At 43.6% G+C, this 17,568-nt stretch overlaps 1 protein-coding gene across 1 annotated transcript; it reads right to left on the bottom strand.

Moving 5' to 3' along the window:
* Nucleotides 1-1,929: 1,929 nt before the first annotated feature.
* Nucleotides 1,930-16,385, bottom strand: znfx1 (zinc finger, NFX1-type containing 1). Its single transcript, XM_076024828.1, has 19 exons — nucleotides 16,285-16,385; nucleotides 15,199-15,254; nucleotides 14,268-15,103; nucleotides 13,604-13,838; nucleotides 13,176-13,519; nucleotides 12,888-13,067; nucleotides 12,441-12,547; nucleotides 11,241-11,485; nucleotides 11,001-11,132; nucleotides 10,401-10,549; nucleotides 10,070-10,213; nucleotides 9,841-9,955; nucleotides 9,298-9,542; nucleotides 8,490-8,629; nucleotides 8,128-8,260; nucleotides 7,840-8,007; nucleotides 6,090-6,200; nucleotides 5,806-5,901; nucleotides 1,930-5,608 (listed from the first exon to the last, which is right to left on the bottom strand). Exons 2-19 carry the CDS (start codon nucleotides 15,221-15,223, stop codon nucleotides 3,158-3,160), a joined length of 5,856 nt encoding a protein of 1,951 aa, XP_075880943.1. The 5' UTR covers nucleotides 15,224-15,254; nucleotides 16,285-16,385; the 3' UTR covers nucleotides 1,930-3,157.
* Between the last annotated feature and the right edge of the window lie 1,183 nt (nucleotides 16,386-17,568).

The raw sequence follows: 17,568 nt of genomic DNA, 5'->3' as shown, positions 1-17,568 counted from the left end.
GCCTCAATCATACTGGAAAAACAAAGATGTTGTTTTTGAAAATGTCTCACCCTCATTGAACACGTACACAACACGGCGAGTACATTGAATGTTTAGTGGTGGGAAATATTAAGGTTGTTATTAAACAAACAGTCATAGTCGAAAAGTGACACAAATCATTTGTGATTTTTTTTTTTTTTAACCAACCTCTATTCAATTAAAGTAAGTAATACCCTTTATTCAGGGTTCTGTAAGTAGAATTTAGTGCTGATGCGATTTAGTGCAAAATAAATTGATCGATCATGTGGTAGACTGTGTGAAAATAGCCCCTTACAATAGTCTTTAAATGTATTTTGTGCTACTTTAGGCCGGGGGGTGAACTAAATTAAAGCTGCAAGCAGCGTTAGCAGGACTCTATGTGTCCCCCGCCCCGATGACCCCCGACGCCTGGATCTTTGTCCCATGATTGTGCGACCTTCCTAGAGGGCGCTATGGCCCTTTTTGTGTTTTGGTCTATGTAGGCACTACTGAGCAGATTTGTACAGTTTCTTCGATTAATTAAATTCTAGTTTAGGTTTTTTATTTAAATGGATTAAAATTTGGTGACTTTTCACTGTGGTGGAAAAATTATTGTTGAATCATGTGGTTTGTGACAACTGGACTTGTAGAGACATACCAGCAGGCTTTTTGTATATGCAGCCTCTCTAACACCAATGTTAGGTCAGGTTGACCAAACCAGATTGGCAAAGGCGTCAAGTAGTTCAGATAGGGGTTTGTATCTTTGTCCAGCGACACTGATTCTGGAGCGAATCCAGATGTTGTTGGGGAGGTGTTCAACAAATGACATATGTATCTGCTAATTGTATGCTCATGTTTATTCGTCAGATAGCCTTGTTCCTCTCGAGAGATTAAACACTTGCTTCTGCCAGAGTTCAGAGCCATCCTTTCACTCGCACCGCGGAGGCGCAAAACACTACGCGACATTGCGCATGTTCATGGGATCAAATTTGGGCGGCGGAAGTATAATTACAATTTCAAACGGGTCTTCGCCCTGCGATGACCTGCCCTGCTCCAGAGCTGAACCTATCGCTGGGGCTCAGTCCCAATAAAAAACTAGCTTTAAGATATTTTATCTTTTAAACTTCTAGAAATACCCCCAACTCTGCTGCTTTTACTGCTGATTTAAACATCCAAAAAACTACAACATAAAATATTTTTAAAGCCCACTGATCTCGGCCCTTAAGGATATAAATTTTCTAGCGCTGCCTTTTTTCCCTCTGCCTCTTTCAGCCTTTTAAAGTTTGTTTAATTTTACATGAACTCTTGATTAGCCATGTCTTTATTCTACGAATGCATGACAAAAATGATAAGATGCCAGTAGAGCTAACTGTTAAAATAACATACATGTCCATTGGTGGAGATCACAGGCCTTGTCAGACAAAGTCCCTGGAGACACGAGTGGAAAGGGGAAGTTTCTACTATGGGAAGTGGAATGACTTGAGATATTTTTTTTCGAGTCACAACTCAGCATCTATCTGATTTGGATGTGCAGTCACTGCAGCACTTTCAGTGAAAAAAAATTGTGTTACGTGCTTATGCTCGCTTCAGACGTGGAGCATTTTCGACTGACAGGGAGGACTGTCACAGTGAGGGCCTTCACTTTACTGTACGGCTTGGAAGACATCTGAGGGAAGAAAACGTTTGTTTTTGTTTGTAAACCAGGATGCACAAGCAAAGAGTAAAAACATTTTTTAAAAAAAGAGACGGGACCAGACGGGTGTTAAACTATTGGGGGTGGCACCTAGACCTAAATTATGAAAACCTTCAAGGTGAGAGAACTGTAATATTTGTTCAAGTCGTGAAGCTATTACTTAAAACAAAAATATGAGGAATCCACATAAGAAACGCTGACACATCTAAAGACATTTAGAAAAGAGGTCAGAAAACACTTCTTTTTTTTTGTCTTTATTATTTCTTGTTCAGCCTCCAATTCAGACTTTTGCTTTTTAACACAGAATAGCATTTATCAAACAATTACGTCATACAAGCTGTTGTGTCATGCTGAACAGTGGGTTACAGAGGCATGCAAAGCTGAGGACACTGTCTCTAGTTTCACTGCTAATGACGGACACTAGTGATTACACCTCATGGTCTCTCTCGTGTGTGTGCGCGCGCGTGTGTGTGTGTGTGTGTGTGTGTGTGTGTGTGTGTGTGTGTGCGCGCGCGTGTGTGTGTGTGTGTGTGTGTGTGTGTGTGCATTGCATCAGACAGTTTGAGAAACTCAATTGGAGAGACTGAAAGGGAAAAAGGAGAAGTTTTTTTTGTTGAAAGAGAAAGAGCAGGCCTTCAAATGTGATGAGAGTGCAAAAAATACATAATGCTTGTGCAAAACCTTGTGCTATATATTAAAGCAAACTAAATAAACACACTGACACTAATTTACTTAAATACTGTTAGAAATGGTTGAAAAAAAGACGGAAAACTGAGGGATCAAATCTTTTCTATCTAAAATGAATGACAGAGTAACTATCCACTTACAGTGTTTTACTGCCACCTGTTGTTTAGATACAGCATAACTGCTTTTAAAGGGATAGTTCAACATTTTGCCGTGCGGGATGTGCAGGTCACATTTTGTCCAGGCGAGTGTTTTGGAGTTTTTTGGCTTTGTTTGTATTTGATGAGTTTTTAAAGAGGGAGACGTGTTCTGTTCACCACCATCTGGTTCGCTGAGCAGCTTGAGTCCCTGCCTCCCGCATCTCAGGACAACTGGCACTGATAATGAAAGGGAATCCATTTACTGAATAAGTGAATGCCGAATTTGACGAAATGTTGAACTTTCCCTTGAAGGAATACATCAAAAAAACATTTTTATTACAATCGTTACAATGTTTTCTTTATTAGATTTTTTTAAAAGCTTTACTCAAGATTTCGAAAAACATGTTTAAATATATACTAACTACAATGAGAGAAATTCAAATGATCAGAATTGAAATGTGTAAGCAGTATATTGTTCATAATGCTCTATGGGTGTTTGGAAATTATTGCAGAAAGAGTGCTGCGCCTATCCCCCATTCTAAAATAAGAAAAAAAAAACATACGCCCACTTCCATTGAGAATTAATGCAGATGTAAAGTGGTAATGCTGCTGACTTTTTGTTTTTTATTGTTTCTGATTTTTTTCACATGTCAAAGTGACCGTAATTGAGAAGGTTGTTGGCTTCGGACCAAGCCGGGTGCTGCGATCCATCCATCTCCGAGGCCACTTGGTTTCCACTTGCAAGCACGTGTCTGCCGCCGCCGATAGTGACGCTGCAGTCAGGGCAGCGTCGACTCTCCATGGCACCCCCGCACTCCGTTATCACGTAGACGTGGCCGTTGGGACATTTGTACCAGTGGCCAGGCCGCATGTTCATCGCCGAAACAATCATCTTCCTCTCCTCCTCCGAGATCCCCAGGCCCGTGGTGGGTAGTTTGATGTCCAGTCTATCCATTAGCTTTTTCGCCTTGTCTTCGTCGTCCTCTGTGAACTGGCCGATCTTTCCTAAAATCTCTCTCAATGCCTGCACCTCGTGCTGGACCTCTGCGCATTTTCCTTTCTTCTCAGCCGCATCCCAGCGTGCGTCGAGGTCGGTCAGGAGCATTATTCTCTGGAGCTCTCTCTGCAAGTCGTAGACCTGCTGCTCAGCCAACCTCAGGTCAATGCGGCCCAGCCACGACACAAAAAGCCCAGCCGCTTTGAAGGCAGAGCTCTCACTGAAGGGCCCACGTTTCCTTTGGATCTTCATTAACTTTGCAACTCGTTTCATGAATCCCATCTTGTTTTCCAGGACCCACAGTTCATTTGTTGTGAGATAAGCGTTTTCGAGTTGTTGAGCGATTCTACGGTATCCCCGCTCCAGATCTTCTCCATTATCAACACAGCTTTCTTTCAGCTGCTTCTGAAGTTTCCCCCTGTGCTCCCAAATGTCTGCGTCGTTCCCATTCACCTTCCTCTTGACCATCTCGATCTCAGCCAGGCTCCTATTGATGTGCGATCCGTAGCGTCGGTTCTTGCGAATGGGCGTACGACACCTCGGGCATTCTTTCAATTTTATGGCCACCCCATCGTCTCCGTTCCCCGGATGGCTGTCGTCCATCCCCATGTATATGTCCATGGCTGTGTGCTCGATGACGTGTCCACAGTCTTCGAGCTGAATGAAGCGGGCATCTAAGTCTTCCTCGTTGCCGAAGAAAATCTCTGTGACTTCGTTGCGGTGGCACACGCGACACTTTGTTGGACATTGATCGCCGCACAGGCCAATGCACGGGTGGCTGCACTTCAGCGTCTTGCCGCAGGGTTTGGTGCACGGAGGGCGATCGCACGGTTCGTGGCAAAGCTTGCCGCAGCTTTGGTGGGGGCAATGCCAGCTACACGGCTCGCTGCACGGGACGCAGGGCTGGCCACACTGCTTCGAGCACTTGCTGTGGATGCAACGGTTCTCGCAGGGCCTCCTGCACGGCGGACAATCGCCGCTGCACGGCTCCGTGCACGTGTGGGAGCAAATCAGGGGGCGCTGACACTGGTGACTGCATGGCAAATGAAAGCGTCCCTGATAACACACGTTGCAGCTGCCAGGACAGGCATGGCCACATTTCAGCACGTGCTCACACGAGGTCCTACAAAAAGGCTCCTCTGCCTGCGTTTTGTAGAAGCAGGCGTCCTTCTGGGTGTGGCCACACCGCAGAGTTAGGTTGATCTTTACCCAACACTTGTCGATGCACGGGTAGCCACACTTGGTCTTACAGCGGTGACCGCAGGGGAGCAGCTTCTCACAGGGCTCCAGGCATTTGAACTTGCTTGGGTCCAGGTGACACGGGACCAGCTGCGTGTGCTGACACTGAGGGATGACCTTCCTGACGAGCACGGGACATTTCTCTGGGCACTTTTCATGGCACACAAGCATGCACTTGTGTCCCACGATGCACAAGATCCTCTCGCAGTTCTTGGGACACTTGTATTTCTTGTGCTCGATGTCGTAGGGGTGGCAAACACTGGAGCAGACGTGGCCGCAGTCAAGGCGGAACTCACACGGCAGCGTGCAGCCCCCCTCAGGAGCCTGCTTGAAGTCTTCTGCACATGACACCCGTATCTGACGCTTGGGGTGATTCTGACAGGTCAGGGTCAGGGCATCGTCGATCTGGTCCTTCTCTCTCAGCGTGGACAAGATATTGCTCCACAGTTTGACTCGTCCCAGCATTTCACTGTTGCCAATGCAGTAGAGACCTTTCTTTGCACGAGACAATGCTACACAGACCCGGTTGGGAATGTTCAGAAAGCCAACTTTCCCCTCGGTGTTACTGCGGACCAGAGACAACAAGATGATGTCATTCTCCTCTCCCTGGTATTTGTCCACAACGTGAACTCTGACCCCGTTGAACCATCTGGCTGGCATAAGATTGCGCAGACAGTGTAGCTGGGCTGCATAGGTGGTGAGGATGGTAATTTGCTTCGGTTCGTATTCTTGAAGGAGAAGATAGCGGCAGAGGGCGACTACGAACAATGCTTCGTGTTCGTTCTGGTGGCTTTTTCCATCTTTGCATTCTTGTTCAAGGTGGTTGTGCTCCAAAAAGAACAAACTGCTGGTGAGGCCCTGTAATACAAAATTACATGTAGCAATGGTTTTCATCAAATTACTTTTGACTTCACTCACTTTGATGTGTAAACACAAGCTAATTTGACTTGTATTTTTGTGTGTTTAGGACAAAACGCTTCTTTTACTTGTTTTTTTTTTTTTTTTTTTCAAGAAAAAAAATAATAACTAGAAAGGGGATGGGGGGCAAGACACACCTTGATGTTGTCATAATCAAACACAGACGGATGGTTTTCCAGCTGCTCATAGATGTGTGGAGTCAGAAGACGTGCAATTTCTGGCCTCATACGATGCTGGGAAACAAATGGCATCACCAGGCTTAGTGCAACAGCAAGTAACGAGCAGTAAACATAAAATCAAAGATTTCACCAAATATTGTAGAGAAATGGAATTGTAACCATTTTCACTATTCTTACTTGTATTTATTTGGAAACGCTGCAATGAGACGTTGAAATATGTAAACAAATGCAGAGATACGCACCTGGTAGTTTAGCCGGACGTAGGGAAGACCCATTCGCACCAACCGCTCAAACATGGACATCTCCAGGTTGAAGTTCCTGGCCAGGTCGTAGACAGTGGCGCTGGGACGAAGCTAAGCCAAAAATCACATCATTCTAAAACGCTGATCAACAGTTTTGTCGCCGTTATCATTCTGCACGACTTGATGTTTGGCAGAATCTTTCATTTTTCACCAGGTGCTGCTTGAGTTCATTTGCTTGATTCATAGTCTTTAGTTGATTCTATTATTTGCGTAAAACAGCCACAAGTCTTGAGGTGAAGACAAATTAACCAATTACTGCCATCATCGTGTACTGGGAGGGACCATAAAATTCAACACGAGCATTTATTACTCAGGCACAACACATAGAAATGTATTATTTTGCACACGCAGCACATGTCGTGCCGATGAGGTATGAAACAGCTCCTGCAAACTTCTGATAATAAGAAAATGTTAAATATAAACAAGCACAGCATTTGATTGTATTTGCAAGTGTGAAGAGCTGAGCTGCACAACTCACCTTCAAAATATATATATAATATGAAATATATAATATAATTCATTCATCTTCTATACCCGCTTATTCCAATTCAGGGTCACGGGGGTCTGCTGGAGCCTATCCCAGCTGTCTTAGGGCGAAGGCAGGGTGACACCCTGGACAAGTCGCCAGTTCATCGCAGGGCCACATAGAGACAAACAACCATTCACACAGACAATTTAGAATATTCAATTGACCTCACATGCATATTTTTGGACTGTGGAAGGAAGCCGGAGAACCCGGAGAGAACCCGCGCAGACACAGGGAGAACATGCAAACTCCACACAGAAAGGTCCCAGGTCCGGGCCCCGGAATCGAACCCATGACCTTCTCACTGTGAGGCGGCAGCGCTAACCACTGCGCCACCATGTCGCCTATATAACATAATAATGATACAAAATAATATGAAAGTAGAAAAATGAACGGATCTTCCTCTTAACCAATGAAAATGCCCCATTCATGTGTAGACACAGAACGATGAGCGGGCAGCAGAGGGAAAGGGGGAGCTTAAAAGAGTTTATTTATTTCCCTACTTTCACTTTTAGCCCTTTAAAAAAAATAAAAATAAAAAAAAAAGATTGAAATGCACCACGGACTGAACAATATTTGACCGCTTATGGGTTGCAGGCAATTGGAATTTAAGTGAGATGGAAAAAGACTCGCAGAAGTTAGTGCTGCCACTGACTGGGTGTCCCTTTGCCGCTGCACTTCGAGTCAGTTCTTAGTCGTCTTTTGGGGGGGTTTTGGTCAGTTCTAAACGCTTATGAACAAGGAACTATTTGTATGAAATTGACTAGAAAATATGTGAGTGAATATTTAGTTAGAAAAAGCCAGTAAAAATTAAATCACTAATTGGTTTACTAATAATGAGCCTTTACACAACGATTTGTGAAGAGGCAGCCAAATTGTGCCACCATTTATGTTGCCACAAATCAGGCTGTTGTCAATTTTTTTGTGTCACCGAGGTGCTTGCAAGCTGACACGGCCATTGGCAACGCTCGACACATGACAAAGGTATTACTACAGGTAGTTGTTGTATCGCATTATCCCTTTTCTACCACTAGATGTCACTAAATCGCAAACTTTGGACCCTTGAAATTTCCAAACTGAAAGATAAGCAACCAGTTTCACTTCAATGGGTTCAACAGTGCACAAGTTGCTTTGCCAAGGCTGCTGTGTGTGCGGTTTCCTCACCTGCTGATGGTCGCCGATGAGGATGAGGTGCTGGCATTCCTTGGTCAGCGAGGTGATGGTGTGAGCCTCGAGAACTTCTGCAGCCTCCTCTACGATCACCAAGCGGGGCTGCAGTTGCTGCAGGATTTTCCTGTATTTGGCTGCTCCTGTGGTCGTCATCCCAACGACCTGTTGGGCACAACACGCGTTCATTTTTTCAGATGCACGGATGTAGCAGACATTGAGGGATTCCCCGCACTCCTGACGAAACAGCACACAGTGTGGTCTCTTGCAGCCAACTATTTTTACCTTGGCTTTCTGAAGCAGGAAAAGGGTCTCGCTGCGTTTGATTTCTGCCAATCGGTCCACGACGTTCTGGTAGGCCTCCCGACCCCCTTCGACGATGGCGGTAGCTTCCGCCCTGTAGCGGCCCATCCACAAGCTGCAGACAGAGCGTAAATTAAGAAGAGCAGCACGCGTTTGTCTCTGCAGTCTGTCTGCATTAAAAATATGAATGACTCATTTGTTGAAGGGAGACAAATCTGTTCTTTCTTTTTGTTCTTGCTTTTTGTATTTTTCAAACAATTAAAAGTTGACTGAGGCAGGTGTGGGAGCAGGACCGAGGGTTAAGAGGAGCGTAGCTGATGCAGAGCACAGTGGAGCAGGCTCACCGATAGAGTCTCCATCTGTCTTGCAGGCTCAGGGACCAAATGTCTGTGAAGGCGTATTCTTCTGTCTCGGTCATAGCTGAGCTCTTCGCCAGCTCTCGATTGATTACCTGCTTCATCTTTTTCTTCTGTGCTCGTTGGAACTGCAGGGATTGGAGCAGAGAGACATTCAGTTCAAATCCTGCCTTTGTTGTTTAACACTCCTGTGTTTGTTGTAAGCTTATTCTTTCTACACAGGCCCACAAGCTCACTTAGTACATTCACTTCAAAAGGTTCAGAGCATCAGTCAGTCTTGAGACTTTTAAAAACTGACAGATGAGCTTTTGAGAACAGTTTGTTAAAGTTTGCTTTGGTCATTTTAAAACCAACAACAGATGCTTCTGTTGTTGAGAGAGACGACCCAAACCCTTGTTGCAGCTTTGCTGTGAAAAAATTCTGTGGACAAAGTAACTTCTCCAGACTCTCTGCCAACATATGATTAACAAGATAATGATTGCGCACACAGAAAAAATTGAGCAAGTTTAAAATCATTCATTCAAGCTTTTCATACTAGAAAAAAAAAATAATTCAGGCAATTCCTGCCATCACAAGCAGGTGGCAGTCGTGTGCCTGGGACTGAAGCAACTTTTAAATCAGGTAGTATATTTAGGAAAACTTATATTCCATCCGTTGTTTGAAAACAAAAACTCTGGGAGCATGTTTTTCCTGTGTGTGTGTGTGTGTGTGTGTGTGTGTGTGTGTGTGTGTGTGTGTGTGTGTGTGTGTGTGTGTGTGTGTGTTGTGCAATATTTTAAAGTCAGTCCGTATTTACCTCCCATTCCTCTGTGCTTGCCCCTTCCTTCTTGTTGTCTTCTTCATCCAGGTCCAAAGCAAGCATCATTTTCTCCGCTTGTCTGAGTTTTTTTGCAGTGTTTGCCTTGCCTCTGCCGTCCTGACCAGCCTCTGGAAAAGGCTCGTCGTCATCAATCATCCGCTCCTTCTGGATCCAGTCTGCCTCCTCGATGATATCAATGAGTTCCTCAGCCTCGGAAGGTGTGGAAGCAGTGGAGCGAAAATCTAAATTATGAGGATGAAAAAAATATTCTGTTTATTTAAATCAAAGTGAAAACCTTTAAATGTAACATTTTTAAATTTCCAGGTACGCTTTTAGTTTTGTTTGTTTGTTTGCTGCGAGAAAGTAAGGCACAGGCACAGCAATGCTGTTTAATTGATTCATTTAATTTCTTCACGGGTTTTAGTTTTGCTTTATTAATAAATTATGCTACAGGGAAAACACAGACTTGTTATTTCCTTGCCTAAAATGTTATTATTTTGTTTTGTCAGGTTATTCAGATTCACATGGTGCAAGGCTTACCGTCAATATCATTTGCAATTTCTGTCTCCGTCTTCTGGACAGCACGGACACTCACACCCAACCACTCCAGCATCATGGTCTTGTCATCAGTCCATTCTGATTTTTTGTGATACTCCTATGTATGAAAATATACATATAAAAAATATTTTAAAATTCTGAGTGCTAGCCCATATTTTGTAGAACCTGTATTGATGTGCACAGTGTGTATTATTTATTTGGAATGACTCACAGGTCCTTTGCACAAATCTTCCCAATGTCTGCCGTTCATAAATTTCTTGAGGGACAACTCAGAGAGAACTCCTTTCAGAGAGCACTCCAACATTCTTGTTTGGGTCACGATATTCCACTCCGCTGCATCACGCTCCTTGAAAGCCTGATTAAAAGATGACACACAATGGAGATTTATCTCTTTAAAAAAAAAAAAAAAAGCACCTAAGACACGTGCATATTTCAATGTACGACATAATCACGTGAAACCAAAAGTTTCACCAACAGCACAAATATGAGAAACTATGATAAACTCCATAATTACTATGAACGAAAGTTTGACATGTGCTCACATCAGTGTACGCATGGCGCAAATGAGGCGGCAGAGAGCGTCTGAAATCAGGTTTGTTGGCCAGCTCCCTCAGATTGAAACGCTTCAGGATTTCACTGTCGCTGCGGCCGCCAACTCTCACGATGCCTCTGTCCAGGAATTTAGAAATGCCTGAAAGGAGAAAGGAAAACAAAGGCACATCAGAACAAACTTTTTAAAAGAAACATCATAAGTGTCTTTTTGCTTTAGTATTTGTTGAGCTTGACTAGACTGTCCGTCGGGTATGCAAGGACTTGACAAGCTCATTTGATGGGCAAGGATGTGTCCAAAAGCCCTGACTAATGGTTACACCTCAAATTGATCTGGTTGCAGGCATATGGCACATTTACACACAATACAGGATACCGGAACACTAAATGTCATTTTCAGTTGTGAAAACAACAAAGCTCTCTCTAGTTTCTGCCCTCTTTACAACAAACACGTTGACAGCAGAAGTTAAACTTTGTTGAATGACGGACACCACAATATACGTCAACAAGAAGTTAATTGTTTTTGTTTTAATTACAACTCAAACTGAGATAGGATCAGATTTGCTGTTGTTAAAACAGACATCACTGCTTACCCTCCAGGAACTGATCCAGGGCGTGGTTTGTGTAACACACCACAAGCATCGGAGATGGGTTCAAACCATCGCTCCACAGATTCTCATTGGACAACAGAGCCCGAGCAATCTTCAGGCCAACATGTGTTTTTCCTGTGTGAAGCAAAGGAAACAAGTGTCCCGACTTTACTTGCAGAGTCTTGGTTTTGAAAAACACGCTCCATACCAAAATGGTAGTTGCCTTTTGCATTTGTGTCTCACCAGTGCCTGGAGGTCCCTGTATGATGGCCAGCTCCTTAGTGAGGGCCAGCCGGAGGGCTTCCATCTGGGAGTCATCGAGCCCCAGTTCCTCCTTCTTGGGCCAGTGGGCTTCTCTCAAGCAGTGAAAGGGCAGAGGTCTCGTCTTCTTCTTCCTCGCAGGGTCGGCAATGCATTGAAGGTTGTAAATGTCATTTCTTCTCAGGTAAGCTGGAGGTTGCACATCTTTGTTGCACTCGACGATGTACCTGGGGAAATGATGGAAAAGACTGCGCATTTGGTATTGGTCTGATGCCATGTCAATAAGTGTCCAGTAACGCTGATATCCATACAATACCAATGATTTTTGATTAAGGTGGATTTATCATCATTGCGACGGTGGAGGGAATTTTCATGACATTCAAGTGTTTCTTTGTTTTCCCCTTGTGAACGAATTGAACTGAAAACAATTAATTAGCTAAAACCCTGAACATAATTACCCAATGACTCTATCGCCTTTATCGTAGCTGTCACAGAGATCCTTAGCAGCAGTCTACAGAGAAACTCATTGAGAGGCAGTACCCACCTTTGTTATATAGGCACAATGTCATGGTTTGTTCTTTGCTCTGAGCAATCACAATTAAAGGTAACACAGAGGCTATGGAGGCTGCCAGGGAGGCCAGGGAGCTTGCCCACAGTCAAAGATAAAAGCATTTTTCTGACATTAGAGTGAAGCAGCATCTGTCTACACTATGCTCTTTGTTTCATCCCAAGGCATAGTTGAGCAGTGCGCTCTTAGCTCTTTATGCAACTGTATTCCTTCACGCTGTATTACCCTTGCAACACCTATACTTGCATACAATGACGGTGTAGGCTTGGCTTAGGATTTCAGGTTTGTCCACACATGTACTGACTTTTTCCTTAGTGACAGAAAACTCTGTATTGATTTCTGTGTTTACAGAAAATCAGAGTCCTGTTTCATTTTTCTTTCTTTCTTTTTTTTTTTTTTTTGGGGGGGGGGGTTGGATTTTTGCATGTTCTTTATTGCATGATATTGATGCAACTTTATCTACTAAATCTATCTATCTCCAGTGGATAAATGGCAGACATAACAACACCAGCGTAAGTTTGAACCTTTCTAGCTGGACTTTTTCCATGTGGCCTTACCAGAACAAAAAAAAAAAAAGCATCCTGACAAAGAACACAAAGACCCACTGAGCCTACCGCTGAAAGGGCAGGTCGTCCTCCTCCAGCTCTCTTAAACCATCGAGCACATACCGATAAGCCTCGAAGTAGGCTGTGGTCTCGACCATCAGGAACACCTGATCTTTCTGTAAGACAAAGATTTACACAGAACAATTCATTCTGTGGTGTGTTGAAAATCTTGGCAAGGTGCTTATGGTCAGTTTTAATTTCCAGTTTATATTGGTGTTTTAAGGGATTAAGCTTCCCATCAGTATTACTCCTACTACTACTACTACCACTACCACTACTACTACTACTACTATTACTACTACTACTACTACTACCACTACTACTACTACTACTACTACTACTACTACTACTACTACCACTATTTAATCACGGTGCCATAGCGTTCTTTTGCGGTTGACTAAAATTAGAGGCTATTGTTGCCCAAAAACAGCGAGTGCATTTCTGCCCTGAACCCACCTGAATTGTGGCCAACTGGGATCTGCACTCCTCAGTAAAGATAATCTCCAACTGTCCCTTCTGAAGTTCTCTGGGGTCACGTTCTGACACCGTGGCAAACAGGAAACTCTCAAAGTTGTCACAAGACAGGCACACCAAGGAGCCGTAGATCAGCCGCTTGGAGTTCTGCCATCGCAAGGACTGGAGAAAGGATGAAGGGTTAGGTTGAGCGTGACTGACGTGGCGTCTGTATGTGTTTTTTTTTCAGGACAGTGAAAGTCAACAGTCAATCTCAATCAGAATTCTTACCCGAAACGGCTTGACATCAAACTGCACTATGTAGGCAATTCCAGACCGCGTGCATTTGGGCACCAGCAGCCGGGTGTCAAAATACACTCTGATGTTGTCAAAGCGAGTGTTCCTCTTGAGACCGCCTCTCCCTCCCACTTTCATGAGTAAATACTGGATCCCATCACGCAGCGGTTGCACAAAGTCCTCCCTCATTAGTCGGAAGTGCGTGTCTAGGTAGAGGTGGGTGCTCACGTAGCTCTTAGAAGTGAGGTTCTGTCGAAGGAAGGGCTTCTCGTCCTTATGGAACTCTGCATGAGTTGGATAGATGGGTATAGCCCTGAAGTCCCCCAGATCTTCTTCCCCTAGAGGCAAGTGAAAGAAATGAAAATGGTATTTGATCCTTGACTTTGCAGTGGCTTTTGCAGCATCATAATGAGGTGGATTACCTGGGATGATACCACTGGCAGGTAGGATGGAGTAAGTGTCCCTGTCTGACCGCAAGGTACCCTCCCTGCGTCTCTCCTGGAGATGGCTGGTCAGATCCTGAAGACGTCTCATGCTCTCCTCTATTTGGGGCCCAATTTCCACATGAAATGTTTTTAGGTTGTCAATGGTGGACTTAAGCTGCGTCAATACCAGTCTCACTGTCTCGACGCAGCTGGCAGGGAATATGCTAAGAACCTGAGAGAAGTTTATTGCACATCATTAGCAATACACCCATGGAGACATATAGACATTCATCCTATTTACTCTTAAACTCTCTCCTCCCAAACTCTTTATTAAACATCTATTAACAATCCTTTGCTCAACCAGATGAACACTATTGAAATCAAGATCTCTTTTATTAAGGGTCTAGAAAGCAGCAGCTCACTATCATTATTAAATGGTCGATAAAATTCAAATAAACATTGTCACAATAATTTAGAAGATGCAGCAGTATTTTGCTTCACACTAAAAGCAATACTGAGGGCCTAATAAACGACAACTCAATTTGTTTATTTCAGCAAAAGTACTACTCAGTGCTCAATGGGCATTTCTGCATTCATTCGCTGAGTGTGACATTCTCATTCACTTTGTTGTTATTTCCACTGCATTTGAATCTATGCATACCTCTGACAGAATAGCCAAGATGTTCCCGAGAAGTTGTGGGTGTCGCACCCTGCAGACAGGATCGGACTCGGACTCCATGCCAGCCAGAGAGTATAGGAGGGTGGCCCGGAAGAACTCTGAATCCTTGACGATGTTAGCCACGTGCTGCTTGGTGGCTCTTTCTGTCTTTGACGTGAACGCTTTGCTGAGCACCTGACAGACGAGATGGACCAGGTCCTTCCTCATCTCTCTGTCACTCAGGAGATCCTTTAGGCCTGGGTGGGACGAGAGTGTGAAGGCCACCACCGAGGGTTCTCCTTCACACAGTTCTTCCAGTTTTTTATAGCCCAGTTTGTGGACCTTTGGCGCCCTGTCTCTGTCTGGTGGATGCGCACTCCCTCCTCTCCTCTCACCCCTCCTGTCCCAATCCCCTCGCCTTGTTCCACTTGCACTACGCCCTCCTTTGCTCGCACCCTTTTCCCCTGAGCAACTTTTGGCCCTGTCCCTATCTGCTGCACTTTGCTCTCTGCGTCTTCCGCCACCACTTCTCTCTTGCACTGACTGCTCGTTTATGATCCTCCGTCCTCTTCCCCCTTGTTGTCTCCCCACACCTCCTTCAGCCCCCATTACTCTTCCATTTCTTGAACCTTCACCCTGTAACCCTTTAACTTCAGACCTGAGCCTTGCACTTTTCTCTGGCTGTCTGCATGATTGCATGACCCCAACCCAATTTTCATTTGCCCCTGTTTTGGCCTGATTCCCCCCGCGCCAGCCTTGAAAGGCACCACCTGGCACGGCCCTATTTCTATGTCTTTGTCTCCTCTTTTTGGCTTCTTCATTGTGGTCCGTATCAAAACCTATAAGTAAAACAATTCATGTGTTTACAACCTGATGGAAGCCATATGGTAAATTTGAACAAATGTTTCAGCTGTCTCGTATAGAGCATGTTTACCATTACATTGTCCTTCTCTCTCCATTGTGGTGTTTACCGAGTCACGCCTGTAACTGCTGTGGAAAATAGATTCAATGATGATTTTTTTTTTTTTTTTTTTTTTTGTAAAAATAGGAATTTAAAACATTAAATTGCCTTAAATTAAATCTATGTGCTGTTTAAATATTTCAACTCTAAAACAGTAAAAAAATAAAATAAAATGTAACAAAAAATCGCAAAAAAAAAAAAAAATGTCATGGTACATGGAATACAGTTACTTTAGTTCAGAACAGTTATTTCGGTTTCTATTCACTATAAGCAGTGTGCGGATGCGGTTGGTGGGGGGTGGTGTCTTAGACCAATAGCACTGGTGACTTCACTGTTTACTGAGAACAGGTGCAGTGTTAGTTGCTGTCTGCCCAGCAATGTCTTCGTTTTTTTTGTTGTTTTTTTTTAAAGAAATGCAGAGGTGTGCTTTTCGATCGACAGAGGTATTTAGTGCTTTTATATATATTCAAAATTGCTCAAATAACTAATTTTTTATTTATTTATGGACCCTTTTTGAATCAATAAATAATTATGACGATCATTCTGATCGTCATAATGTTACATTATGGACATACATTATACCAACGAATACGAACAGCCATATGCCTGGTATACAGTAATCATTAATCATGCAACACACACAAGCACGCACGCACGCACAAAATCTTATTTGTAGCAAGGTGCAATATGCGCCCTCTGCTGGATGTATGCAGAACCGGGAGTAGGTTTCTATTCACTGGAAAAAGGACAGCGGCTCGCGTCACAGCATCTCAAAATAGATCTCAGTAACTTGCTACATGCTACAATAAAATTATATCAATTCCTGTTCCACGTTCCATGTTCTAGAAAGGAACGTAGAAACGCTCATTATTAGGCATAAACGTCTCCAGTAACTACATAATGCATCATCATTTTTAGTCGCTCAGCATCTCCACAAGCGGGACTGACGTAGGCTATACTGAAATCAAGAATGGGGAATGGGAAAAAAAAAAAAAAAAAAAAAACCTACTCACCTAAATAAAAACAACAGCAACGATGATAGTCACGACGCAAACTTACCGTTACTGAATACGAGCTTTTCGTGAAACGTCACAGCCCAAACAGGATCGCCCTGCCTCGCCAAGCTGCCAAGCTGCCTCCCTGCCTCCCTGGTGCTCTCGCCAAAAGTGCCTACCTCACTTCAGGAAGCTGCTATTTAAAAGCTGCGTCGGATTCGTTTTCGTTTCATCAGAAAGCCTAAGCGACGCATCACCTTCGAATTTCTCAACCATAGGACTGTTATGTGAGCGAAACGTATTCCGCTTGCCCTATTAGAACACGGTTTGTCTTCTTTCTCTTTACGTCCATTAGGACAGCACAAAACAAAAGACAATAAACAAAAGTGGAAAAGTGAACAAATTTGCAACTCGCCGGTGGAATAAAAATAGAGATACAAGTATACATTATCTTTAAAAAAAAAAAAAAATATTATATATATATATATATATACATATACATATATATAACATAACAAGTATACATTATCATATATAACATATACCTATAAAATACAAGTCTACATATATGTACTGTAACAAGAAAAGAAACGGGTGCAGCAGTACGAGGTAGAGCGTGGTCATTCAAAGTGTAGAATAAGCAGGAGAAGAAAATATGGTTATTGCACAGTGATTACTCTGAGTGTCGGTTAGTGATTAAAGTTCAACAGAGCAACAGCCTGGGGTGTGCGTGAGGGGGGCTGTGGATTATTTCAAAAACTATACAGTAGAAATGGACATGTGATGTATCGTTGTAAAGCCTAGGAACTATCAAGGTTAGGGTTTCAGGGTTCCTCATGCGCCAGAAGCCCCAAATTTGACGTAGGTGTGTCTTGAGGGCTCCTGATGAAACAGCAAGTGTCCCCATGTCTCTAGGACAAAGTTGACCTTTGACCCTCCTAGACTTGCGTGGCATTAGGGTTAGGGTTAAGGCTGAAGTTAGACGACGCTGAAGTTGGCACCACATTCGCTGCGGTGCTTCTTAGGTTTCGATTCCACCTTAAAAAGAAATTCCACAAGTTTAACCGCTACGTGGCTGTGCTTATCCCAACACTTTTCAACACATAAAAATCCAGCGTATCATTATGTCTATGTTGAGATGGATTTTCTTTCCAAAATTATACAGTAGAAATGGACATGTGAGGTATCATTGTAAAGCATGGGAGCTCTACTATCACAATCAGGGTTAGGGTTTCAGGGTTCCTCATAATGTCAATGGCAAAGTTGTCAACTTTGGAGTCCCCCCAAAAGGCCAAAAATGATTTCCCATGAAATATGTCAACTGATTGTGATAGTAGAGCTCCCAGGC

This window comes from Nelusetta ayraudi, unplaced genomic scaffold (assembly GCF_046127955.1).
Source record: "Nelusetta ayraudi isolate G7.1 ecotype Tasmania unplaced genomic scaffold, CSIRO-AGI_Nayr_v1 ptg000017l, whole genome shotgun sequence".
NCBI classification, from domain to species: Eukaryota; Metazoa; Chordata; class Actinopteri; order Tetraodontiformes; family Monacanthidae; genus Nelusetta; species Nelusetta ayraudi.
Note: the sequence above shows the minus strand (reverse complement) of the source record. Positions and strands in the feature narration are given on the sequence as shown.

Excerpts from the sequence above, each read along its gene's own strand:
- znfx1 (XM_076024828.1), bottom strand. The coding sequence starts at position 15,223 with ATGGAGAGAGAAGGACAATGTAATG. Across the intron at positions 13,839-14,267 it reads TCTTGGCTATTCTGTCAGAG|GTTCTTAGCATATTCCCTGC; the intron begins GTATGCATAGAT and ends AACTTCTCTCAG. Across the intron at positions 6,201-7,839 it reads TCATCGGCGACCATCAGCAG|CTTCGTCCCAGCGCCACTGT; the intron begins GTGAGGAAACCG and ends TTTTTGGCTTAG.